The sequence below is a fragment of the Bombus pyrosoma genome, linkage group LG1 (genome assembly GCF_014825855.1).
Source record: "Bombus pyrosoma isolate SC7728 linkage group LG1, ASM1482585v1, whole genome shotgun sequence".
Taxonomy (NCBI): Eukaryota; Metazoa; Arthropoda; class Insecta; order Hymenoptera; family Apidae; genus Bombus; species Bombus pyrosoma.
In genome coordinates, this window is record NC_057770.1 from 4,274,221 (window position 1) to 4,297,364 (window position 23,144).

A 23,144-nucleotide genomic window follows, 5' to 3' on the forward strand; every position below is an offset into this window, starting at 1 on the left:
AACAAACAATTTGCCAGACAAATAAGGAGTGTCAATGATGACTCATAAAAAATATAAATCTATATTATCTTTATTTTTTTATAATATACCGTAAAAATATTGCGAGTGACAAACGCCCTGTATGCGTGACAGTTGTTGAATATCTTTTTGATTGCAGGCCAAATAGGTAGCATTTGGCTTGGCGCCATTAGCAATTTGATTAATTAAGGCCACATAATGTACGAACACCGACAGTGACTTACAAGATCTTGCACGATGTACACTAACTATGTCCAGTTTGTTTATAATTTTTTATCGACATAAATATTTTCCTCTAGCTGACGTGTCTTTAAATGATTCATTATGATTCCCAAATATCAAGAGAACAAAATATCACAATATTCCGTAATACTATTTTTTAACTATTTCAAGTTATCGAAAAGCAGAAAAACAATGAGAAAGATAGAAATTTATAGATTTATTAAGTTCCTATACACATATGTTTGCGGTTCGTAAATAAAGATGGCGTTAAAAGTCCTACGTTACCAACTGTAGGTTTCGATTGAAGAAGATACGCTTGTCAAACATTTTTGTATAAATATATGTATGTACATAGATAATAGTTTGCAATTTGCTGTATGAATATTATTAGATATATATGCACATAACAATTTAAGGTACACGAGACAATATTTTAGATAGATTGAGATTTCTTAATAATATGTACTTCTACGAGCAATTGCGCGTTTTACCGGATGGAAATCTCATTTTTCATTTAATCTAGTCTTTGCATATGACTGCACAATAGCAATATGTTATGTTATGTTAGTCATGTTCATTCTTCCCGCTCTTTGCTTTCGTATTTATTAAACTTATCAGTAATAACAGTTGACAGTCAATTGTTATCTAGCAGTAAAGAAAAGTGTATGTTTATACGTTAATCGATCATCGAAATGACGATCGTGAAAGTGGGGTTTCGCAATAGATCGCAATATTTACTTCGCTATACTGCGAAAAAGATAATCTGAAGAGCAATATGCGTTTAATTTTATCTGCAAAAGATGCCACGTCGTATAATTACGTACGTCCATAGTATTTAAAAATCGAATATTCTTTTTATCTTGGCAACGATGCAATCGAAATATATACACATCTATTAACAGATAATACGGGGAAGTAATGCGATAAAAGTACCAAAAAAAGTAACTTGATACAATGAAATTAGTTGTCACGTGGAGGCCATTTTGCGCAAAATTGGAATGTTAAATTAAATCTATGTACTCTAAAATTTCAATGAAGTACTTTACATATTTCAAATGCAAAAAATTCTAAAGCTTTTATCTCTCTTACAGTTGTACATAATTGTTTCGGTACTAAAAGTCATATTTCAATTTACTTCGCATTTAATTTACGTGTAATATCTGTAATCTATACTATACATGTACATACAGTATATACATGCATGCATATCTAAAGATTTGTAAGGAAGTACAGCAGCGCCTCTATGAACTTCGATAGTGATGAAAATGTATTTTCCTTTTCCTTTCTCGTCTACTCTTTTCAAAACATTTTCTTGGAATAAGCAATTTTTATTGTCTCGTCATTGAATTGTGTTAAGTTCATTTCCATTGATTTAAATTCGCTTCCTTTTTCTCTTTTCCTCTTGTATCCTTTGTTTATCTTTTTCATCCGCGGCAGACATGTTTTTCGTCTCTGTTTCGTACGTAGAGCAATCTGGTGGAGTGTTTTAGTAGCTATAAAAAGGACTGCTTTCCTTGCAACACTCATTGGCTGTTGCATCGTTGTGGTGAATGGGTGATATAACACATTGTTTCTTGTTTAGCAAAATAATCTGAGAGTACAAAAAAAGGACAGAATAACAACATTGCAATTCTATTCGTTGGTCGGTGAGTGTCACACTCGTTGTGTGCTCACACTACCAGTTTGAGACCTATATAACCAAAAATATAGGAACCGAAGAGTCGCAACTTCTCGCGAATACATATGTTCCAAGCATATACTGTATGCTGTTGTGTAATCGTGTTTATCAGCTGTGGCGGCAAAGGTGACCACTTCACTCCGTCAGTGATTCAAATTTCCACAGCGTATTGAGTACCCTGATTAAAGACATAACAAGGTAAGAAGACCAAGAGACAAGATTGCATTTTGCTGCTGATATTCTAAGGCGAACGTCAATCTGCATTATACCCTGATTTCGCTGGTATGAAAGACTATCGTGACAAATGCGAGTCGAATAAGAAGTTACATATTGAAGAAAGAGAAAAGGAGTAGGAGAAGAAGGCGTACAGAGAAATACATCGTCGGACAGAGTCATTTTGATATCTATCATTGGAGGACCGATCTTGCAGCTCTTATCCCCGCATCGCAGCGGTATGAAATAACAAGAGGCTTGATTTGATCGACAAAATCGACGACGTTGGTAGAGGCGGCGACTGTCTGATTTGTAGCGTCCGTACTCAGTCCTCAGTGTAGGCTAGTCGGGCGCACAGTTGTCGTTGTCTCGACGATTTCCAAACATTCGCTTTTCTTGGTGAATCTTTTCCTCAACAGCTGACGTTTCATTGCTCGAGATATTCTTCAAACATTAGTGTTATTTCTACACGTTTAACCAGTGAAAAAATACAAGTATTTTCTTAAAGGTATTCGGCAGAGGTTATCTTTACATAAACAAACCTCGAAAGTAAAAATTTCTTGTGATTTTTGCTTAGTACATTTCCAACGAACTTTGATAAAGATCATAACATCAAGCAGGAAACCAAAGAATCAAAAAGATTGAGAAAAGATAAGTGTTTCTTTGACAAGTTCGGTGTTCGATACACGACGCACAAATATGGCGACAGACATGTGCATGCAACAGAACTGTACCTATTCTATCGGATTTTTATATGAAATGATCGCAGAAGAGATGTGGACGCCGTGGAAGACGACGGTGGAATATTTCGATAACACACCATGGCTGTTTTCTTTGCTTGGAAGTACCCTGATTGGACTGACTGGTATTTTCCCCCTATTTATCATCCCCATTCAAGAAGGTGCCAACCTAAGGACTGGAGGTAATATTTTTCTTCAATGGCACGCAATTGATCCCCTTTTTCCTTTATTGTCATGTTATTTTCTTTAATCAGCATGAACCTATTAAATGATTCATATGGAATCAATGATGTTTTCCTGTTGCAAGGCATTCTGACTATCGCTAAAGGAGGTTATGTATACAGTTTACTTCCATTTTACCGCGCACGCGGGAAATAGCTTCACAATAGGTTTAATACAGGTGATCTGTGCCAACAAAGTAATTTGTTATTTTATAGCACGATGTTTATGGTTAATACAATGCTTTTACTTTTTTTTATTTTAAACTTTACGTAGAGACTTCTTTTTACATATATAAATGACATGCGCGTATAAATTTACAGTAAACAAATGAAGTCCTCCAATGAAAATTTTCAACATTAATTAATGTGTTCTTCAAGCGTGTTCTTCGTGTGTGGTCTTTGAATCACGTTTTATTTGCTGGAAGATTAGATTATTAATAAGAACTAATGAAATTAACACATTTCTTTTTAATGAAATTCTAATTAGTTATCTAATCAGTCTTTCCCGTACTAACTTGCAATAAAATATTATAAATAAAGGTGATAAGGGTCTGCATAAGTAGTTTATCGCGTGAGCGTAGGATGATATTTTTCTTTAAGATTCAATGATCATTTGCAGAAGTAACAAATCGTTTTGCAGAATATTCGTTGCAAATAACCATTAAAATCCGTTAGAAAAATACTGCCCAATATCAATAAGTCGTGTACCGTTTAAAATATATTTATCTTTACTTTTTAGTGATCGCTGCTGTTAGAATGTTTTCCAGCAAACTTTAGTGTAATATGTCATGTAACCCCGATAATGTCAGTATACTACGCAGCTATTTGACAAGAATACGAGATTGTTGTATTCGAGGTAAGATAAACGCAAATATATACGTATTTACACGAAAGCTATTTCGTTACGTTTTTTAGACCCTAAGATATGGGTTGCAGATATATCGTTAATAGTACGAATACCGAAGCAATAATAAATTTCACAGATTTAAAATTCTTACTTCTATAGTACGGATGTTTATGAAATTATAAATAATTGTATGATCTTTTTTTCCAGTGTATTCTTTAAATAGTCCGCGAACAAAGAATAGCGTATACATTTGCAAGAGATTACGTCAGATTGACAGTTATATTTCTTACTCTTCAACCGTGTTAATGCTCGTCAGTATGGTCAGTATCCTGTTTACCGTAATGTATGAAAATAAGATCATTTACCATTGATTTTATTAGAAACGTGTGCTCGATCGAATCGAATCGAAAAGAATTATTCGAAAGACAAGAAAAACACGCTTGTTACACGCTTTCTTCCTATATTCTATCCATTTAATCGTATAGTTCTTCTAGGAATAAAAAGATAACGGTGTTTCAACAGGAAGATTACGCAAATTGATGGAAATTAACGTCATTGTGTATCTCCTAGCGATTGTTTGTAATATCTCCATGCTCTTCGTTCTTACTTAGAAAAAAATTTTGTAATTTTGTGTATACAAAATTGCCATGTTCCTTGAAAACTACGACACCACGGTAGACGAGGTAAAAATAATGACGCGTTATTACGTAGAATAGAAAGAATTCTTCCCAGTGCTCGAAAAGAAACTCATTCGGCCACGTGGAAAGAATCCGCTGCGCAATACTGCGCATATTGTTTACCCAGCCATCCCATGCATCGTGCCAAAGGCTTCTCTTGAAACATAATCTTGTCTCTCTCGGTGGAGTGCTACAAACTGCGCCAGAATACTTGTCCTTCTTCGAATCGCATGCAGTTGATACCGTGTCGGTGTCGGAAGATTATTTGTATATTTGAGTCACTTTCTTTCGTTTCTACATAAAACGTTTTATATTTTGCATTCGTGATAGATTCCTTTGAATATTAAAAATATTACAAAGATAGAATTATGGCCAATCTGATGATGGATTTAAGATTCACGACGGAATACCGGATCGTGCACCCAAAGAAAGCGCCTACCATAACCGGTCAGGGAAAAAATGACGAAACTTCGCTTTGACCTGATGTCAGTGGCCGAGGATTAATTCCGATCTGTGAAACGAGAGATATATTTTCTAGTGTTACACGTGTCGACGAGAGTAGCAGTCGTTGTTTCGTCTCGTTACGTAGTGATACCAGGTGAAATTAGGAAAATGCAGACAGGATGGTCCATTGTGTGTACGAAACACGTTAACAGAATCCGTGGTCCGTGTTAATGCGCGATGACTCTTGTTCCACGCCAATGTGAACAGACAAGGTCATAGAACTTGCGTGGAGATGGCATGCATTGTAGCGATGAAATTTGTAAACTAGGAAACAAAGCGGGAAATGCAAATGTGATCTCGTATATATTCAACAAATTACGTTCATTTTAGGAGACGAATATCGAAAAGAAGTAAACCTTTTTATTTAACCTTTCAAACTTCAAATTTTCTTATTCGGGTATTTTCGATCAGTCGCGGGGAGACGCGATTGCGAGAAAGTCAACGGAAGTCGTAAATTCCCGTTACGATTATAATAATCGACACCACGAACAGATCGATCCCCTTATTTCTTTTAGGATAATAGGGGTTACTGATGTGGTATAACACTGCGATTAACAGGTTATAATTTTTATAAATTTCCAACAACTTATTGCAACGAAAACTTACGCCTTTGTGTGTGATATAAATGTCATAGACGATTATTTGACGGATGAAGGTCCGATAGAGATACACTGAATGTTCTGTCGTAGTAGAGCAAGGCCCTTACGGATGAATGTAGTAATGTAGTAGAAGTAAAACTCTCCTGGTGTAGTAGATATAGTAGAAATTGAGTTGACCCTCTTGATGTCGTAGACGAAGTATAGAGACGAAGTGACTGCTCTGTCGTTATGAGAACAAGTGAAGTTCGTTCTTGTCTGATTACGGAGGAAAACTCGGTGTGGGTGTGCTTTTTGAACTAAGAACGTGGATTGGATATTCACACTTTTCGTTAGAAAAGTCAAGGTAACTGTTCTAAGTACCAGCTATAAACCGAAAATACTTGCAGGATTAAAGGTTCTGCAAGCTAATAAGATTTAGTTTATGGTGGGGCCTTAGGTTTATTGAAGATCTGTATAATGGTGCTTGGGCCTTGAAGGTCAGGCAATGAAGAACGTCGCACGGACCATCTCACGCGACGTAACAGGGTGGGATTTTTTTTTTTTTTGCTTTTTGCCTATTCTTTTAATTAGTTGAAAATATATAATAAACGAGGAATTACTAATTTGAAAATTTCACTTTTAACAAATAGGATAGGGAATGTGAAACCGGTCTTCGAGCTTGCAAAAATCGACTGGAGGACGTAGAGGTAAAAGGTCGAATCGAAGCAATGACGGCAGAAGTGCTCGGATCGTGCCAACGTGTAAAGTTCACGTGTGTGAATGGCTTACCGTGGCACACACTGTACGCCGAAGGTCGTGGAACCTGTTGGACACAGTGAAGAATACGAATGAAATTTCCAATTCCTCCGTGGGTGGATTGCACGTTGTATATATGTGTAACGTCGTTTTAACCGGTAGAAAGAATTCAAGGACACGAGGTAGTTGAGGCAGATGGTCTCCAGGCAATTTCGACGCCACTTCGCACGTTATTACGTGAAAATTGGTATTACTTTAACGTTAACTGCATACGAAATAGATTTCTTTAATTTGTCGATTTATGCAGACTATTTCTTGTTTGCATAAAGATTACGTTAGCGCTACGAGCAAGTTTGAAATCTTTTGTTGGGTCAGTCCCTTAACTTTTCTTCTACAATAGTGACCCGTCAACCCGTATCTCCTATTCATTTTTACATGGAAACTTGCTACCTGAGATCCCAGGGGACCCTTGGGTTACAAAGGGCATCTCAGAATCTCCCGTCGAAGAAAGACCGGACCAGCTGTTGCAGCTGACTTTCACTGGCCATCTTCCATTATACTTGGGTACAAAAAGGAGAAACTATAAAAATTAATCGTTACGCTGCTGTACTTTTTCCGTTGCAAAACTAGTTGACGATAATTTCAAGGCAGTTTTTTTCACTTTCACGCTTTCATCGTTCGCGGTTTTGCGATACGTCTGACAGGAAATCCACGACTTGCAGGGTCTTCGCAGGGTGTTCTAGAATTTACTTGCAAAGCACGATCAATAGCCGTAGGTCCATTTAAACGGCAAATTACAACTAGCGAAACTGAATTTAAATTGTTTCCTGTAACGCGACTGTGACTCTCCGAGCCGTACAGTTTCTCGCAGCGAAGCGAATTGTTATTCTCGTTTATGACTCGAACAAGATCTTTCTTGTTCCTTTTCTCCCATATCTCATCGCGAGGCACGTGAATCATACGCCTGTTCGTTCTTGGCCAGTTTAAACATCGCTTTTGGTCATCGACGTTTAAGAGTTTGTCCTCTTTCTTGTTGTTTCATTCGTAGCGGCGCGTAGGGGTTGAGAAAAGCCATTTACATCGCGAAACTGCAAATCGATGATGCAAGGTTGCGTAAGCCGATTTTCTGCCATTCAACGATCGGACTGTATTCTCGTTTACGTGTATCCTCTGGAACCTTCGATCTTTCATTATGAACGGCATTCCTATCGCGCATTCCGTTACCGATACGATCGTCCTTTTATACTACTACCGACTTCTATTATCTTTCTGATGCTACACTCTTATCAGTTACATCTAAATACTAGTCATTTCAAAGTATGAATTGAAATCGTTGTCTGTGAAACAGATTGTTCGAGTTGTTAGTAACATATATTTAGACCTATTAAAAGTTTGGATGAAAAAGGCCGTCCGAAGCCTCGGGGAATTAACGCGTTTAAGTCTACATCGTCATTATTCCATTTAGAACGGAACGATTGTTACGGACAAATCTGGAAATGATCGCGTGGATGGCGCGCGAAACGAAACAGCTTCCCTCGTTTTAACCGAGAGAACGACTGTTCTCGAACGAATCTATTATCGAGCGTGTCTCGCTGCTCTGCTCCACGATTTGCGTTCACAGATGCGTTCTCCATTTCTCTTTCGCTCAACCCGATCACGATTAGATTGTGACAGGCGGTTCGTTCGTGGACGAACAATTTCAGCTGCATCGAATCGCGCGTTTAATTTCTTTCAATGCTTCTACACGCCATCCGATCGATTTTTCTATTTTAGAATCACGCGACACACGTACCGCGTTTCCTTGTGAATATATTATATACTATATAATTTCGCGTGTACGATCGCATTTCACCGCGTTTCTTGGCAAAATTCACGCGAAGAACGTGGCCAAGTTTTTCTTACCTTGCGCGAAACATTTCCTTACGCACGACCTCTTTGTCTCATGGTTGGATTCAGTGTGCTCGATATCTTGATAGTCAATTAATTATTCCATTGCGAACAATTAGGGGATTGCGTTTCAAATGATTCGTTAGATAATTAGTATCATGCACCGCCAGTGCTCTACATAGTGATGATGCTCTAATATCGTTCACAACCGCATATAGCTTGTTATCAGACGTTCTTTCCTGTGCATCCGTGCAATTATCCTCGTAATGGCAAGAATGCGGAGACCGAGAAAGAAGTATTTGGCACGTTCAGGCAACAAGGTACCTAATTGTTTGATATTGCAATAGCATAGTTTGTCACGTGTTCAGAGAACGCAGTGATTACTTTTCAAAATATAATTAAAAGCCGATCGTATGTTTCAGATAACTTCGTCGATATATAGCGTTTTGAAAACCAGCGAAAGACCTGTCGCTGATCTTGCGTAACTATCGGCAGATATGATTTATCCGATACGGAACAATGAAAAATAAAAGGAAACAATGAACATCAACGTTCTATTGATCGATTCCCGATACGCTATCGAATTATCTAGTTGATAACTTTGTAGCGACATTGTAGTTATTCCATCGTGTGCCATCATGTTTACTATTCACTCATAACGTTTGTTCTAAATTGCGTCACTTATCCCGTCGATTCTATTTCTATGAATAAGTACAGTTTTTGCAATCAAAGCGTTGCAATTTCGATCACGCTGCTGCAATTTTATATTCGCGTTTTCCCTCCAGGAACATAACGATGACTAAATGAAACCACAATCGATATTCTAATCTATGCAAATTCTCCGTATTCCTGGTAAATACATCGAATACCTACTAACAATTTGCAACATTGTATCGGTATTTCATCGTGGAAAAGGCGCGACGTGATTCTCAAACGATTCGAGGAATTTCTTGTAAACTCAGAGAGGTAGAACTGATGAATACTCATTATCGCGCGATGCAATTCGGAATTCGAAAGATAATACGCATCATCGTCATCGTTCGCCAGTTTATCGAGAGATTGGCGTTGTTAGATTTGAGTAATGAAATCGCAGCCAAACAACGTCTCTAGAAACTGGTAGAGATTGTACGTCTATATAAATTCCGGGGAATTCCGTTGGCTCTTAAAGTTTATGGTCTGTTTCTCTCTCTCTCTTTTTCTTTCTCTCTAATTTCGCTATCATCGCGTGTTCCAAAATCAGAATATCGCAACTGGGGAACAGTAACGTCGTATATATTACTTGGCATTACGTAGATCATAATCTTTTCGGGCGACGCTTAATTCTTGATTTCTTCGCGTACACGATGATTCGGAAGTTTTTTTAACTCAAAACGAATTGTAATTGTAATTCAATTTTTTTTTATTTATTTATTAATAATTTGCAATCAATTCTCGCACTGAGAATATTGTAGATTCTGTTCGCGAAATGATAAAATGATAGAAAGTGGTTTTCTACCTCTGGTAGCGTTTATTTAAAAATATGCGAGTTGCGTAACATGCGAAAACAAGCTCCCGTTACTCGACATCGTTCGTTTAATTGGTCATTATTATAAAGGAAACAGAGAAATGGTTTTGTCGTTGCAGCGATCGTTTTTGGGCAGCGCTTCGTCCTCAATTTTATTACTAACGACTTATTGTTCCCATGGTCGATTGCGAAACCGTGTTATGGCAACGCTTTTACGATTACGGTGGCTATTGAAGATGCTTAACGACGCTAATGATATAACTTTTTTCTTGGTTGATCGACGGGCGTTTAGTTCTAGCGAGCGCGACACACGTGTAATATTGTATGTAAATGCTCATTCGCTTTAAATGCAACTGAGAGACGTATAATCTGCTGAACCGATATATCGATTACGAGGACAGTGCAAGGTTCGCGTTGCCAACGAGACAATTACTCGAAAACTAAATTTTCCATCGAAAAGAAGGTCTAGACAGGCGAGTTATATTTGTAATATCGTATGTCGGAAAAACGATGATACTGCTTCTATTAATTAATCCTTGATCGGTAGATTTTTCAAGATACGCCTATTTGCTAGTTTGCTTATCGCTACGGCGAATGTTCTTCATCTCTGTGGACACGTTTTACGATTTTGTAGACTCGCGAACATGTTAGACGTGTAAATTGACAGTCCGTAGCAGTACACATCTACATAACAACGAGAATTTTCCATAACAGGTTACTGTATCCAACAGGCTCCAAAGTTTATTGGTCGCCTTAAACGAAATAAGCGTTTATCGCGTAAAATAAGTAGTACCACTTAACGAAAGCTATTCGTGATAAAGGCCAATTAATAAAAAATATGTATATCGACCATTGTGAAAACAGACTTGTTAATTGTTGCATATTACCGTTATCGTTGTTGCGTATCTCTCCTGGCACTTCATTACAGAAATAGGAATGCAGATATTTTGGCGTGAAATTATTAAAATAATATCTGAATCTGAATATTTGAAAAACTCAGGCTGTTTATCGAGGCCAGTCTACTTCATTTTTTCTTTTTTTTTCTACAACAAGTGGAGCAAGGTCTATCGAATAATTATCTCGTCTCCAATGAAACGATGAAATTATTTCCACTCAATTTTTAATAAAAATTGCAACTTCTTGAACGCCTATTGTTACGATTAAATAAAACGGTTAGACCCCCGCCTATTTTTTTTCGGGAACAAAGATAATAACACGCTTTACGTAACCTACGATGAAATGAGATGTACCATCAGATGACGAATTGTGGTCGTAAATGAGCTAGCAAGTATAATTGAATTCGGATATTATTTTATTATTATTTATCTTAATGTAATATTATTATTTTCAAAGTATAATTGGCCATGTGGCACAAAATGAGATACCGTCTGATTAAATTTCAACTGTTGTATGTTTGCCTAATCGAAAATTCAGATAACTCGATATTCTATATATATTTTTATATCGAGTTCGCTCATTCTAGATTATCATTGATTAGCGAAGAGAAAGAAGATAAGGGCCAAATCGTATTTTAACGAAAGTATCCATGCCCATAAAGAAACTCAGTCAATGGTAAAATTGTTAACATCGCCCGATTTAGCTTTAAATTTATCGGCTTCGTACAGGAAAGGCCGACCATCCATCCGTGCACAGACGCGTACGTGCGTAGGAGGAGAGTTAGAACAATTTTCTAGAACATCTTCGATCTGTTACGTACAACCTCCTGCACTTTTTCATCCAATGACGTGTAATTGTTTTCCTTATCCTATACCATGTTCTATCTATAATTTTATCAATTTTTCCGCAGAACTTATACGATAATAATTATAACAGTAAATTATATCGATCGATATAAAAATAATTCGTAAATGTTGCTTCTTTTTCTAGAATCTTCTTTAAGAACGCCGACCCTGTTTATGTTACAGATAGTGCTAATACGCTGAAAGTATTGCTGAGCTTCGCAGTCGGTGGCCTTCTGGGCGACGTCTTCCTACATCTGCTGCCGGAAACATGGGCGAACAGTTCTTTGAACAAAGGTACGAAAATACTACAGAAAGGAAATGAAAAGAATCAGTGGTGCCAGCTGCACTCTTGGCAGATAATAAAAAACTATCATCAACTGGTGGCTCGTTCTTGCTTTGGCGAATCATACGCGAGATAACGAGCAAACCAATCACGAAGCTCGCACGAACAAACTTGGCACAAAATTCTCCTCTATTCTTTTTCATTCTTCGAGTTCGGAGAATCTTGAAACTTGTCATAATTGAGTATGAAGTGTTCGAAACGAAAACAACGTACATTTTCTATCCCCATCTTCCCCCAAAACTTTCTCGAACTTTTTGTTCGATCGAACGTGTTGCAATCTTTCAAACATGTTCAACCATACGGCAAATTCGAATTGCTACGAAATCTACACCATCACACGCGAAACTTATCGCTAACGTACAAAGAATAACAACGTTTCTAGAGTGATATAATTTAGTTCTTTATACGTCATTGACGAAACATTACCTAATACACAATGTGTACTATAAAGTTATGTAATGAGAAAGTTACAAGGGGTAACAGCCTTGAACGATTCTATTCGGGAAGACCCACGAGTTTATCGTGTGGTGCTAGCGTTAGATAAAAGAAAAAAGTTTCAACAAAATATACGAGAATAGTGTCAAAGATTAAGTCGAGGTCGTTAAAGAATCGATCGATCGACGCAATATCCATGCATCGAGCGTGAAACTCGACTGATCTCGCTATGTCGTTTAATCGTAAACTATATATATGCAATTCGCATGCACGTACACACGGACTTGACAGTTGGTTTTATCGATCTTTCCTCTGCAAAAATTTGGAGTATCGTATAACATAAAAGAAGCATTAAAGATTTCGAAATGATTCCTGCTAAAAATAGATGAATCTCTTCTTTTGCTTCGCCATTTTTGTGACGGTGTATTTTTGGTTTTACAATACCACTCGTATTGAATAAGCAGCAATACAAATTTCAATCGAAGATCATATATTTAAATTACGGACCACTTTGGTCTCAGGCTGCAATTCATCATATTAGATCTATGCTAAGCATGACTGGAGGCGATCCTTCACCTCCGTTGACTGCTTTATGAGCGATTCAAACGGCATTCTCAAACCCTATTGTATTTCAGTTGCGGATTTCAATTGCCAGCTGTCCTCTCCTAAATGAAACTGGCTCGTTTCTAGTCTACCTACAATTTCTCAGTTACCTTGGCCATCTTTTTCTCTTCCAAATGACCGTGTCGTCCTCTCTAAGGTCTAGAATCGCTTTACATGTATCTGTGCAAGTTACGTCGTTTTGTTTCAGCAGCGGATGATAGACATCCATCGATGACCTGCGGTCTATGGGTGCTAGGAGGCTTCTTGGTATTCGTCATAGTGGAGAAACTGTTTGCTTTCGAGCAAGAAACTGAAATCGAGGATACGTCCATAAACAACACAGAACTATGCGAAAAAACTAGCACCGAAGCTGAAAAGGAGATGGAAAATAACAACTGTATTAATTTGATCGGAAGCAATCCGAAGAACGGTTTTTCAAAGCGACTTCCCAATGAATTTTCGAAAGCCATTAACGAGGTGATACATCGATTCTAAAATAATGTACGATCGAAATATATTGTTCTTGCACACGATACTAATACAAGTAATTCAAATTACTCTTACAGTTGCGACCCTTCTTAGAAAAGAAAAGCGGATACTCCGAACTGTCAAATGATTTCAAAGATAACCATAGGAACGGCTTCATTAGCAACGGCATAAAGCCAGTATTAATGTGCAACGAGTTGTCGAATACCCTAAAAGGTTTGCCGCTGAACGAGGCAAAAGATTGTTTAAAGAAACTTGCAAAGAACGCTAATGGTTTTTCAACCGAGTTGTCGAGAGGTTATTTGAAAAAAGACAAAGCGGGCAAAGATTCTAGCGATGAACAGACTGTTGCGAAACAAAAGTCCAAGCATATAACTGGCTATCTTAATCTAATAGCCAATATCATAGATAACTTTACTCATGGATTGGCTGTAGGCGGTTCTTTCCTCGTATCCTTCCGTTTGGGTGCTCTCACCACGTTTGCTATTCTCATACACGAGATTCCGCACGAGGTCGGAGATTTCGCAATTTTATTACGCAGTGGATTCAACAGATGGGATGCTGCGCGGGCGCAGCTTCTCACAGCCAGTGGTGGCATTTTTGGAGCCATGTCCGCAATAATTTTCTCTGGCGGTGAAGTAGGTAAGTATCGCTTCTTTAAAATTGTAAGGAAAACGGCTTAAGAATTTCTTCGCTCAATGAATATGCATTTTTAAGATTTGTAACTATTGTGTTTCTTTAGGAGCGAAAACAGGTTGGATATTGCCCTTCACCGCGGGTGGCTTCCTTCATATCAGCATGGTCACCATTTTACCCGAACTGCTTAAGGAAACTACTAATCCTAAAGAATCTTTGAAACAAATAGGCGCGTTGCTCCTTGGTATTACCATTATGGCATTCTTAACGATTCTTTTCGATTAATAGAGTTACTTCGTTTAGCAATAGCATTAGGTACTACTTGTCGATATATATCGACACGTGTCGAGTGTAAGTTTTTATTATATTAATCCTTGACACGTGTCGGGACAAGTCATTCGAATTTGCCATAAGAAATTCTACCGCGTAATACTTGTTGCTCAATGATGGTGCATCCACGCCGGGAGACAAAGGAAATGAAAAACGACGGTTAACGACTGACCAAATTCATGTAGAAATTACTTTTGTACTGATTTTAGTTTCATATAAAACTTCATAGTCATCTGTATATTTGAAATACGTTCACGTTTAGATAATTCGATAAATAAAAATAACGTCGATCTCCTTCTGCGGTAATTAATGTTCTTCTGATAGAGAGAGACAAAGAAAACAGGGATATCTGTACAAGTTACTTTTATATTTTTCGATCGTTTATCGGGGATCGTATTATCGGCAATTCGGTATTATCCATCAATATTGTTGCATTAAGGGATACTCTGTTACAAACCTGGCATAGTTTATACATAAATATACGTATGTTCCTCCATAAACAATCGAAAACTTGTTGCATGAAACGTTATTCCGTTTCTATGATATCGACTTATTTTGCACTTAAACTTCGTTATCTAGGCGTTACACTGTGAAACCAGTATTGACGTGTGACTTTCACATTGTAAAACATCATCGTGTACATAATGTCTATGCTTCCTCGTTTACTGTTAAAAAAATTGAAACTCAAAAAAAAAAAGGATTGTAAATTACACAAAAAGAAAAATAGTATATTTTGTGGGTACATCTATCGGTTTGTTCGATCATTCCGACAAATGTATATTTTAAGTTCCTAATGTATTGAACCCTTAACTACCTTATTGTGAAAGGAGGATATAACATATTCCTGATGATGAACAATATGCGAAGATATTATGTAAAATCTGTAAAATTGGTATGTAGATATAGAGTCATTGTATTTAATAAAATTTGAAAGATTGTGTAAACTCGAGTATTTTAGAGAAGTTTACGAATTAGATGAGTTATCGAACGGAGATTCCATCTATTCTCCGTAGTCTCGTGTATTATCTAAAGGTGCTGGTTTTATAAACCGAACAAAACGCAATCCTTGTACTTAAAGGATTATTCTTTTACAACAGAAACCTTAATACATGAGCATCGTTTTTAAGCACATGTAAATAGAAATTCGGAATTACGAAGCTAGTTTAATCAGCGACTTGGCAAGTATATTTTCTATAAACTATGACTTCACGAACAAACTGTTCGTATGTAATCACTATTATTTGTAAATAAAGTATTTTATTCTATGATATATATCTTTGAACAATTTTTTTTCTATGAAACGAAACAAATGTGAATAGTAAAAAATAATTTATTAAATAATATTCTTAAAACATAAAAAGACATGACACTCTCATTTACATTTACTGGATGGGTAACTCAGATTTCTTACATATTATATGTACAGAATAATTTTCTAATTTGTATATATACACACACGCTTTTCTTATGATACATTGTACATCCATCCATTAAAACTGGTAATAATCTGATGACAACAATGTTTATGAAATATGCACGGTCAATATTCAAAATATTCATGCGATTTTCTTCATCGCACATGAAAACTTTGTACAATTATATCTACACGACACGAAATAAATACTGAAGCTCAGTCATTACAAACGTTTAATCATATCTTTCTTTTCTTTCTATAATTCATCGTGAGAAGTTTCGATTGTTTGAAGCATACCTATTAGTATATTTAAATCATGATGCAAATCCAGTATGTGCTGTATAATGGGAAGAAATTCGTCTTTATGTTTTCTCCACTTGTCGATACAGATGGGAGCAGCAGTGATCATGCTATCAGAAATAGTTTTAAGAAATTCATAATTAGTTCTCAACAAATCACTAAGATCAATTTTGAAGCTTGTTATCATTAAATTGCTTAAGTGATCGCAATATGAATATTTTAATAATTTTCTCTCAATGTCAGCAGCAGAATATGCTCGTACTCTTAGTTCTTGCTGTGCAACATCCGTAATATATTCTATATGCTGTCGCTCTACAATTAAATCATTGATTAATTTCATAACTTTCATTTGTACTTGTAATTGGCCATCGACTAAAATTTGTCCAAATATTTCTATTCCTCCATGATCGACCCACACTTTTTGTGCTATTGGAAACTGCCTTATCAGAGCACCCAAAGCAAAGAGACATCTTGACTTCAAGTCTGTTTTACTAGTTGTAGACAATATGTGTAAAAGTTTTTGAACAAGATCATTTTCCAATGCTTTTAATTGTACTTTAGGATTAGATTGGACAGCTGCACCCAGAAGTCTCAAAGCTTCGATCTTTATTTCGTTGTTTGTTCCATTGAGGCACGGAGATATAATTTTATTCATACTGCAATTAAGAAATCGTGAGAAAATGACTCTGATGTTGATATTTCATTAGAAAAAAAAATTGTTTTTATACATACCCTTCCATATCAGCAAAAACTTTGGCATTATCAATGCGATGAAGCAGGTATTCTAAGTTATACAAAATATCTAAAATTCTTTCTGTTTCTACAGTCGTTAAAATTCCCATAGTGACTCTATTTTTATAAGGTTGAAACTTTTTAATGTAGCTACTTAACAAGTCCGAATCACTAACAGTAAAGTTTATTTCAAATGATTTAAATTCTTTCTTCAAAGCTTCATAGTCTCTAAATTTTTGCCTTATTTTTTTTGAGTGTTCAATCTAGAAATATTTATAAATGATTTAAACAAATTCCTTATACGTTATACAAAGACTATAGTTAAAAGTAGTTACATCTATTTCTGGAAAATCTTCACCCTCTTGTTTCATTTTTTTCAATCTATCCTTCAATTCTTCGATCGAGTAATTAAACAAATCAGTCTTTTCTGCTGGTACATGATCCTTTTCTTCGAGGATTGTGTTCTCGGGATGCAATATTATAGAATTTGTATTCGTACCGTTCAAATTTTTGTTTGAATCCTTTTTTTCTAAATTTTTACCGTCCATTAATTTAGCTTCTGTTACTCCAGTTTCAAAATTGTGTCGCACATGTAATCCTGCAGGTATAGATGTACCTAATGGATTAAATGAATTGAAAGGAGAATGTAATAAGAACATAAACTGATATCATTTTTATGAAAGAATAATTAAATTATTAAATTAAAAAATGAAGTAAATGACCAATCTATTTGCACCTTTAAATAAAATTCTCTATACGTCACTGTGGTATAAGTTATAAAATATTGTATTTGAATAAGCTGCAGATATTCGAAATGATAATAAATAAGAAGTTTACATAAAAATATTTTGTAAACTGCATAATCCTGCACGTAAGAAAATGGCCTGAATACTACAGACATATTGTCTCGAAGAAACCGCGATGTCAAATTTGACTGACGTGGTCTTAGGAAGAGAACAATCAGTTGCGTAAAAAAGTAGTCCCAAAATGTACGTAGAACGAAATTAAATAAATGTTCGCTTACCTCTTTTCACAGTTTGCCATTCTCGAGTTGGTACAAATGTCGTCTCATTTTTCTCAAGGTCTCCGAGAACTACCGGTAACAAAAGTAAACAAGTTAGAATAATCGTATTGGATTGCATTCTCATCTTTTCCTGTGGTTAACCGAGGGCTACGACTTTTCTCAAGATACGGCAATGACTTTTCATAAAATTATTAAAATTCTCTTAATGATATTTTGTTAACTGTATTATAGAAAATTTTCAATTTTCCTACGGGTCTCTTTCATCGCTCTTTTGTTCAATTTAAGTATTATTCACGTGTTGCGTCCGATATTTATTCAGTTAGTGTGTCAATGTTAGTTTCATGTGTTGCCACCAGGGCCTACGTAGACCAATAGTCGTTCAGTACAACGTTGCCAAATTTTTCATTCAAATTGTATTACTGTATATTAGTCGTTTTTAAATAATTACTTGAGATTGGTATATATAATAGACAAAATATTTTGGTACTTTTCAAAAATATACATTCGTAAATATATAATACTAAATTTCTTTATTATTTTCTTAGGGAAAAAGGATTGAAAGTAATTACATAGTTGCATATTTCACTATTTTGAAGGAGAAATAATATTTTATTAAAAATTCAATAATTAAATCTTCCATGTTTACATCAAATAGGGATTAATGTATATCAGCATGTACTTATATATATATATATATATATATAACCTTCTGTTTAGGAATAATTAATACGCTTAATTTTTTGTTATCTTGCGCGAGATTTTTACATTTATCGGCAAAGAATAATGATAAAAAGAGTGAATTTGAACAGTTACATTTTTCATTCGATTCGTTTCTTTCATAACCGGCTGAATAAAGATGGAGGGGAGGGGGGTAAATAATACCCGTCGAAAAGTCTTCGGTGTAGTTCATGATATTAGATGGCAACGCTGTTGATGATAGTTGAAAGTACATCGACCAATCAAAGAGAAGAACGTATTCTAGGCGCGCAAGGCTGAGTACGTGAAACTCATTTGCTACGCGTTCGTCTAGCACGTGCGACCACTGTTCTTCGCGCAGCGAACGTTGTGCGCGCGGCGTCTTGGGCTTCTCTACTCTCGTTCGGCACGCACACTCCAACGGGTTGCTTCTATACTTCCACTAACGAGAATCCTTTAATATCAAGTCGATCGTCATGGCAGAAGAGTATCTTTATGGTAAATATTAGAAGCTGTGTTATCGGGAACGTTGTGGCTCCTTTATTTTGTGGAGCACGCTATTACTTTCGTCGTCATTGGCCATTCGACGCGAGCGGTATTATGGTCGAGACGCCGGCTGGTTTTCGGCCATTGTGACGAGGAGACCCCATTGTCCCCTAAAGAGCTAACGAACTTGATTTTTTTTATCAAACTATGGTACAACGGCAAGCATTTACGATATTCCGTGTGCGTACTCTTGTGATTTCTGTGTCCAGGAATTACCCTCGAAGGACTGAATTCTAGCGAGGTATGGGATCCAGAGCATAAAAACGACGACGCAGACGGAACAAACCAACATTTCGGCGCCGATCAGAAGCTGATCATAAAAATGGTAAGTAAAAAATATCGATAGAAATTCACTGGAAATTTGCGTTATATATATATATATTTTTTTTTTGCTGCTTGATACATTATATACGTTTCGTTTGCTTTTCGTGATGTTCGGTTAAGAGTAACGGATTTTCATTAACGCGCGATTTCATCGAGAATGGCCTTTTTATTCGATTTGCGATGTATATCTCTGATTTATTTCCATACGAAGTTGCTGTATTTTTACGAACTCGCCAATATTTCGTATATGTATCTATTAACCGTGCAAAAATATATGACCAATATTTGGCGTCACTAGCAATCACGATTTTTCGAGCGCTTTCATCACTTCTTGTTAGGTTTGCGCGCGAATTTTTAATCGTAATACGAAATTAAAATGCTGCTCTTTATTATAGCCTCCATTCTTTGTTTTCACGCGCTAGGACCCCCTTTTTGTTTCCGAATTTTCGAGAAACGAAAGCAATGAAGATTTGTGATCATGATGTTTGTTCCGTGAATGTATATTATTTACATATATTTTAATATAAAAATATTCGCTAATTATAGATAAACAATCCAACGTTTATAAACGTATGTAAATTAAGAATGTTTGCCAAGCTTTTTTTTTTATAGAAGTGTTCATAACTGTTTGTAGCAGTCATATTTTACAATTGATTAGGATAAAGATTTTATTTCTACACAAATGGGATTCCTTTCATAAATTTGTGTAATAATTATACACAATTGTGGTTCTTGTTGACATTGCCTTACATAAAACACTGTTATTCCTATATACATGCATATGTATACATGTATCTATTGTTTATGTATTTTGTAGGCTCTTCTAGGTCCAGAGGCTAAACCTGGTGAACTTAATGTATTACAAGTCGAAGCAATGGGGTTAAAAGGACCCATCAAAACACCAATTGCTCTGCTGGAAATGGGGAAAACTGCACAGATTATTCTGGATCTCAGTTTTCCTGACCCTCCAGTCACATTTACTTTGGTTAAAGGAAGTGGTCCTGTTCACATAGTAGGACATAATCTACTTGGTAAGAACGAATATTATCTATTGCCATATCGAATTTAGGATACTTTTTATAGCAAAGATTTAACGTCTTATTTGTATAATTAAATTTCTAATGAAATGCATGTTAAGGTGTTGATACCCTTTTTTCGAGCAATCAATTATATTAAATTTAAACATAACATAGAGAAGGGCGATAATTGCAACTGGACGCCTTTTAACAGTTGTGATAATGACAATATAGCAAATTTAGACGGAATCTCGAACTGCAAAAGTATTTGAACAAGATCTTCAAACGTTAAATTTACGGAAATGCATATTTCACAGCTCTTTTATCTAGTTACGATAATTGTTTTGCGATAATTTGTCAAGAACATTCTGTTTGTTTTCTTAGAAAATGCATATGAAATTAAAAGCCATTGAAATAAACCGTACGATATTAATTCGGATTTTTCAGGTACACACATGGAGGAGTTTGATGATATGGATGATGAAATGGAAGAGGAGAACATCGATGATGATGATGATGATAAGGTATAGAAATCATAATGATTAATCTAGAGTAATGATATAGATAATATGTACATATTAAAAGTTGTTGAAAAAATTACAATTAAAGAAAAGATTGTATTAATAACTGACATTCTAATTAGGCTTGCATAAGATCTTTTTGAGAATTGATATGTGGAAAATGCGGAATATTTTCGACTGAAGCAATTATATATAAATAGATCAGCTTGATATTAGCAGTCCTTGTTATGCTTTTATTATGTATATTACCAGAAGTGATAGTATTTCATTTTCTATATACTAGGAATACAAATTTCAGGCACCGCAAAAGAAAAGAAAGCATTCTGCAGAGGGTAAAAAAAATGGCACGAAGCGTGCCAAGATGGATGAAGCTGTAGACAAATAGAGTCCTAATATTAAAATGCTGCTATTGAATCATCCCTGAAAAACAAGTTTTACCAAGAGTATTTTAAAATCCCATTATATGACTTAAAATTTCCCCGGGGGTGCGGGGGGAGGGCGGGAGGGCACTGAAGATTGAGGAATAAATGAAAGTCGTGGATATAACTTTCTGCGTTTGTATTTTCATTCCATGTGTCTTTTCTTTTTTTCCATAATAAATCATCCATTTTGAAATAGTTGCTTTTATTCCTTACTTATCATGTTTCCTCCTTTTTCCATTTTTTGTGTTCAGATTATAGTTTTAGTATTATAGGAACAGGAAATGCATTAGAATGTCAGTAAACAATACAATCTCTTATAAAACAAAATCTCGCATCTAGGTTTCCATTTTAATGTAACACTAGCGCTTGAAACTTTGCAAAATATTCGCATAGTTATATTCTATTTGTTACTTTAACATGTTAGGAGCCAGAAGATGAGGAAGACGATGAAGATGAACCCAAGAAGAAGAATGCCAAATTAACAACTGCAGCCAAATACAAAAATCAAGCTAATAAGAACAAGAAAAAATAAGCTCGAGCCTTATTACTATGGAAACAACAAACTTTTAAGTTAGGCTAAGCGTAAGTCCATCAATATCATCCGCATTTGTGCGAATCTAGTATCGTTTCACCAGATTATCAGACGACAACGTTGCCTTCCACGTTTCTACAACACAACTGGACCAATAAGAACTATTATAAAATATTATGCTATGTACGAAGAATAATGTTGCATTTCTTTGATGTATCAAAATTTTAATCATGTCACATGTCTGTTATGAACGGAAAGTGGGATTTATTTTAACAATATTTTCCCCAAAATGCCTTAGAGGAATGACCCGTATTAAACAAACTCTGTGGGATATTAAGAATGTGAATCAAAAATTATTTTTTTGACAAAATTTTATGGAGTTGAAAGTTCAGAGGGCATTCTTCTGAGAGCCAATTGTATGTATTAGCTTGTTTTATTTTGTTACGGGGTTGCTAAAGAAAAGAAAGAAAAAACCAAATTGTGATGAAAATTACTAAAGAAAAAAAAAGATATGTATGGTGATGTAAAAACAAATGTGAATTTTTAAAAGCAAATGTGGAAAGAATAAACATATTTGGCCCAGTTGTTGTTAATAAAATTAGTGGAAAGCACGGACGGACCCACAGTGAGGTGTATTCGTATTGTTTCCTTTTTGTCTTCTCCGATGCCGTGTTCACACATCGATACTTCCAGTGATGCGAAGGTACACTATTCTAACGTAGTAATGTAAACGCGATTCGCAGAAAAAAGAAAAAAAAAAAAGATAAATTACTATGCTCCTTAAGGGAAAACAGAAACAAATTTCGAAGATAACGTTCCAGTGTAATTTATTATTTTCGTGTGTACAAGATGGGGAAAGGGTAATAGTCACAGAACCCTTATGCTAGAATGTTATTAATGATTGTAAAGAGGATAAAAAAAATGAGATCAGGATTTTAAAAAAGAAACATAGTTACGAGTCATCTCGATATTCATTCCATTTGATGAAAGATAACAGAAGAGGGGATTACACAGGTGTACTACACAATGTGATGCTCTTACATCAGTGTCATATGCGATAAAGGCATATGTAACGCGTGCATAGGACACGCCCATACGATTGATAAGTAGTCTGTACACCTATTTTGTACATATACGATACAATAAAAAATTTCACAACTTTTAATCAGTATTGCACGATGTAATCTTTATTTAGAC

At 35.7% G+C, this 23,144-nt stretch overlaps 3 protein-coding genes across 16 annotated transcripts; 2 read left to right on the forward strand and 1 right to left on the reverse strand.

The window, feature by feature from the left end:
- The first annotated feature begins 1,755 nt into the window (after positions 1-1,755).
- On the forward strand, positions 1,756-15,692 carry LOC122567581 (zinc transporter ZIP13 homolog). 13 transcript variants are annotated; one of them, XM_043726369.1, is made up of 7 exons: positions 4,337-6,062; positions 6,156-6,244; positions 6,349-6,701; positions 11,771-11,881; positions 13,177-13,445; positions 13,535-14,096; positions 14,197-15,692. In XM_043726369.1, exons 3-7 carry the CDS (start codon positions 6,650-6,652, stop codon positions 14,373-14,375), a joined length of 1,173 nt encoding a protein of 390 aa, XP_043582304.1. In that variant the 5' UTR covers positions 4,337-6,062; positions 6,156-6,244; positions 6,349-6,649; the 3' UTR covers positions 14,376-15,692. The 13 variants fall into 13 exon arrangements, with proteins under 13 accessions (XP_043582226.1, XP_043582247.1, XP_043582207.1 ...); XM_043726291.1 differs by lacking the exons at positions 4,337-6,062; positions 6,156-6,244; positions 6,349-6,701 and adding exons at positions 1,756-3,053; positions 3,126-3,202; XM_043726312.1 differs by lacking the exons at positions 4,337-6,062; positions 6,156-6,244; positions 6,349-6,701 and adding exons at positions 1,757-3,053; positions 3,126-3,202 and having other exon boundaries at positions 13,180-13,445.
- A 40-nt stretch (positions 15,693-15,732) lies between these two features.
- LOC122567573 (nucleotide exchange factor Sil1) lies at positions 15,733-18,220 on the reverse strand. The gene is made up of 4 exons (XM_043726261.1): positions 17,891-18,220; positions 17,202-17,482; positions 16,867-17,129; positions 15,733-16,790 (listed from the first exon to the last, which is right to left on the reverse strand). Exons 1-4 carry the CDS (start codon positions 18,012-18,014, stop codon positions 16,091-16,093), a joined length of 1,368 nt encoding a protein of 455 aa, XP_043582196.1. The 5' UTR covers positions 18,015-18,220; the 3' UTR covers positions 15,733-16,090.
- A 673-nt stretch (positions 18,221-18,893) lies between these two features.
- LOC122565855 (nucleoplasmin-like protein) lies at positions 18,894-23,118 on the forward strand. Of its 2 annotated transcripts, none has more exons than XM_043722287.1 (5): positions 18,894-19,084; positions 19,342-19,457; positions 20,274-20,487; positions 20,920-20,996; positions 21,840-23,118. In XM_043722287.1, exons 1-5 carry the CDS (start codon positions 19,063-19,065, stop codon positions 21,945-21,947), a joined length of 537 nt encoding a protein of 178 aa, XP_043578222.1. In that variant the 5' UTR covers positions 18,894-19,062; the 3' UTR covers positions 21,948-23,118. The 2 variants fall into 2 exon arrangements, with proteins under 2 accessions (XP_043578222.1, XP_043578232.1); XM_043722297.1 differs by lacking the exon at positions 21,840-23,118 and adding an exon at positions 21,292-21,608.
- The last annotated feature ends 26 nt before the right edge of the window (positions 23,119-23,144 follow it).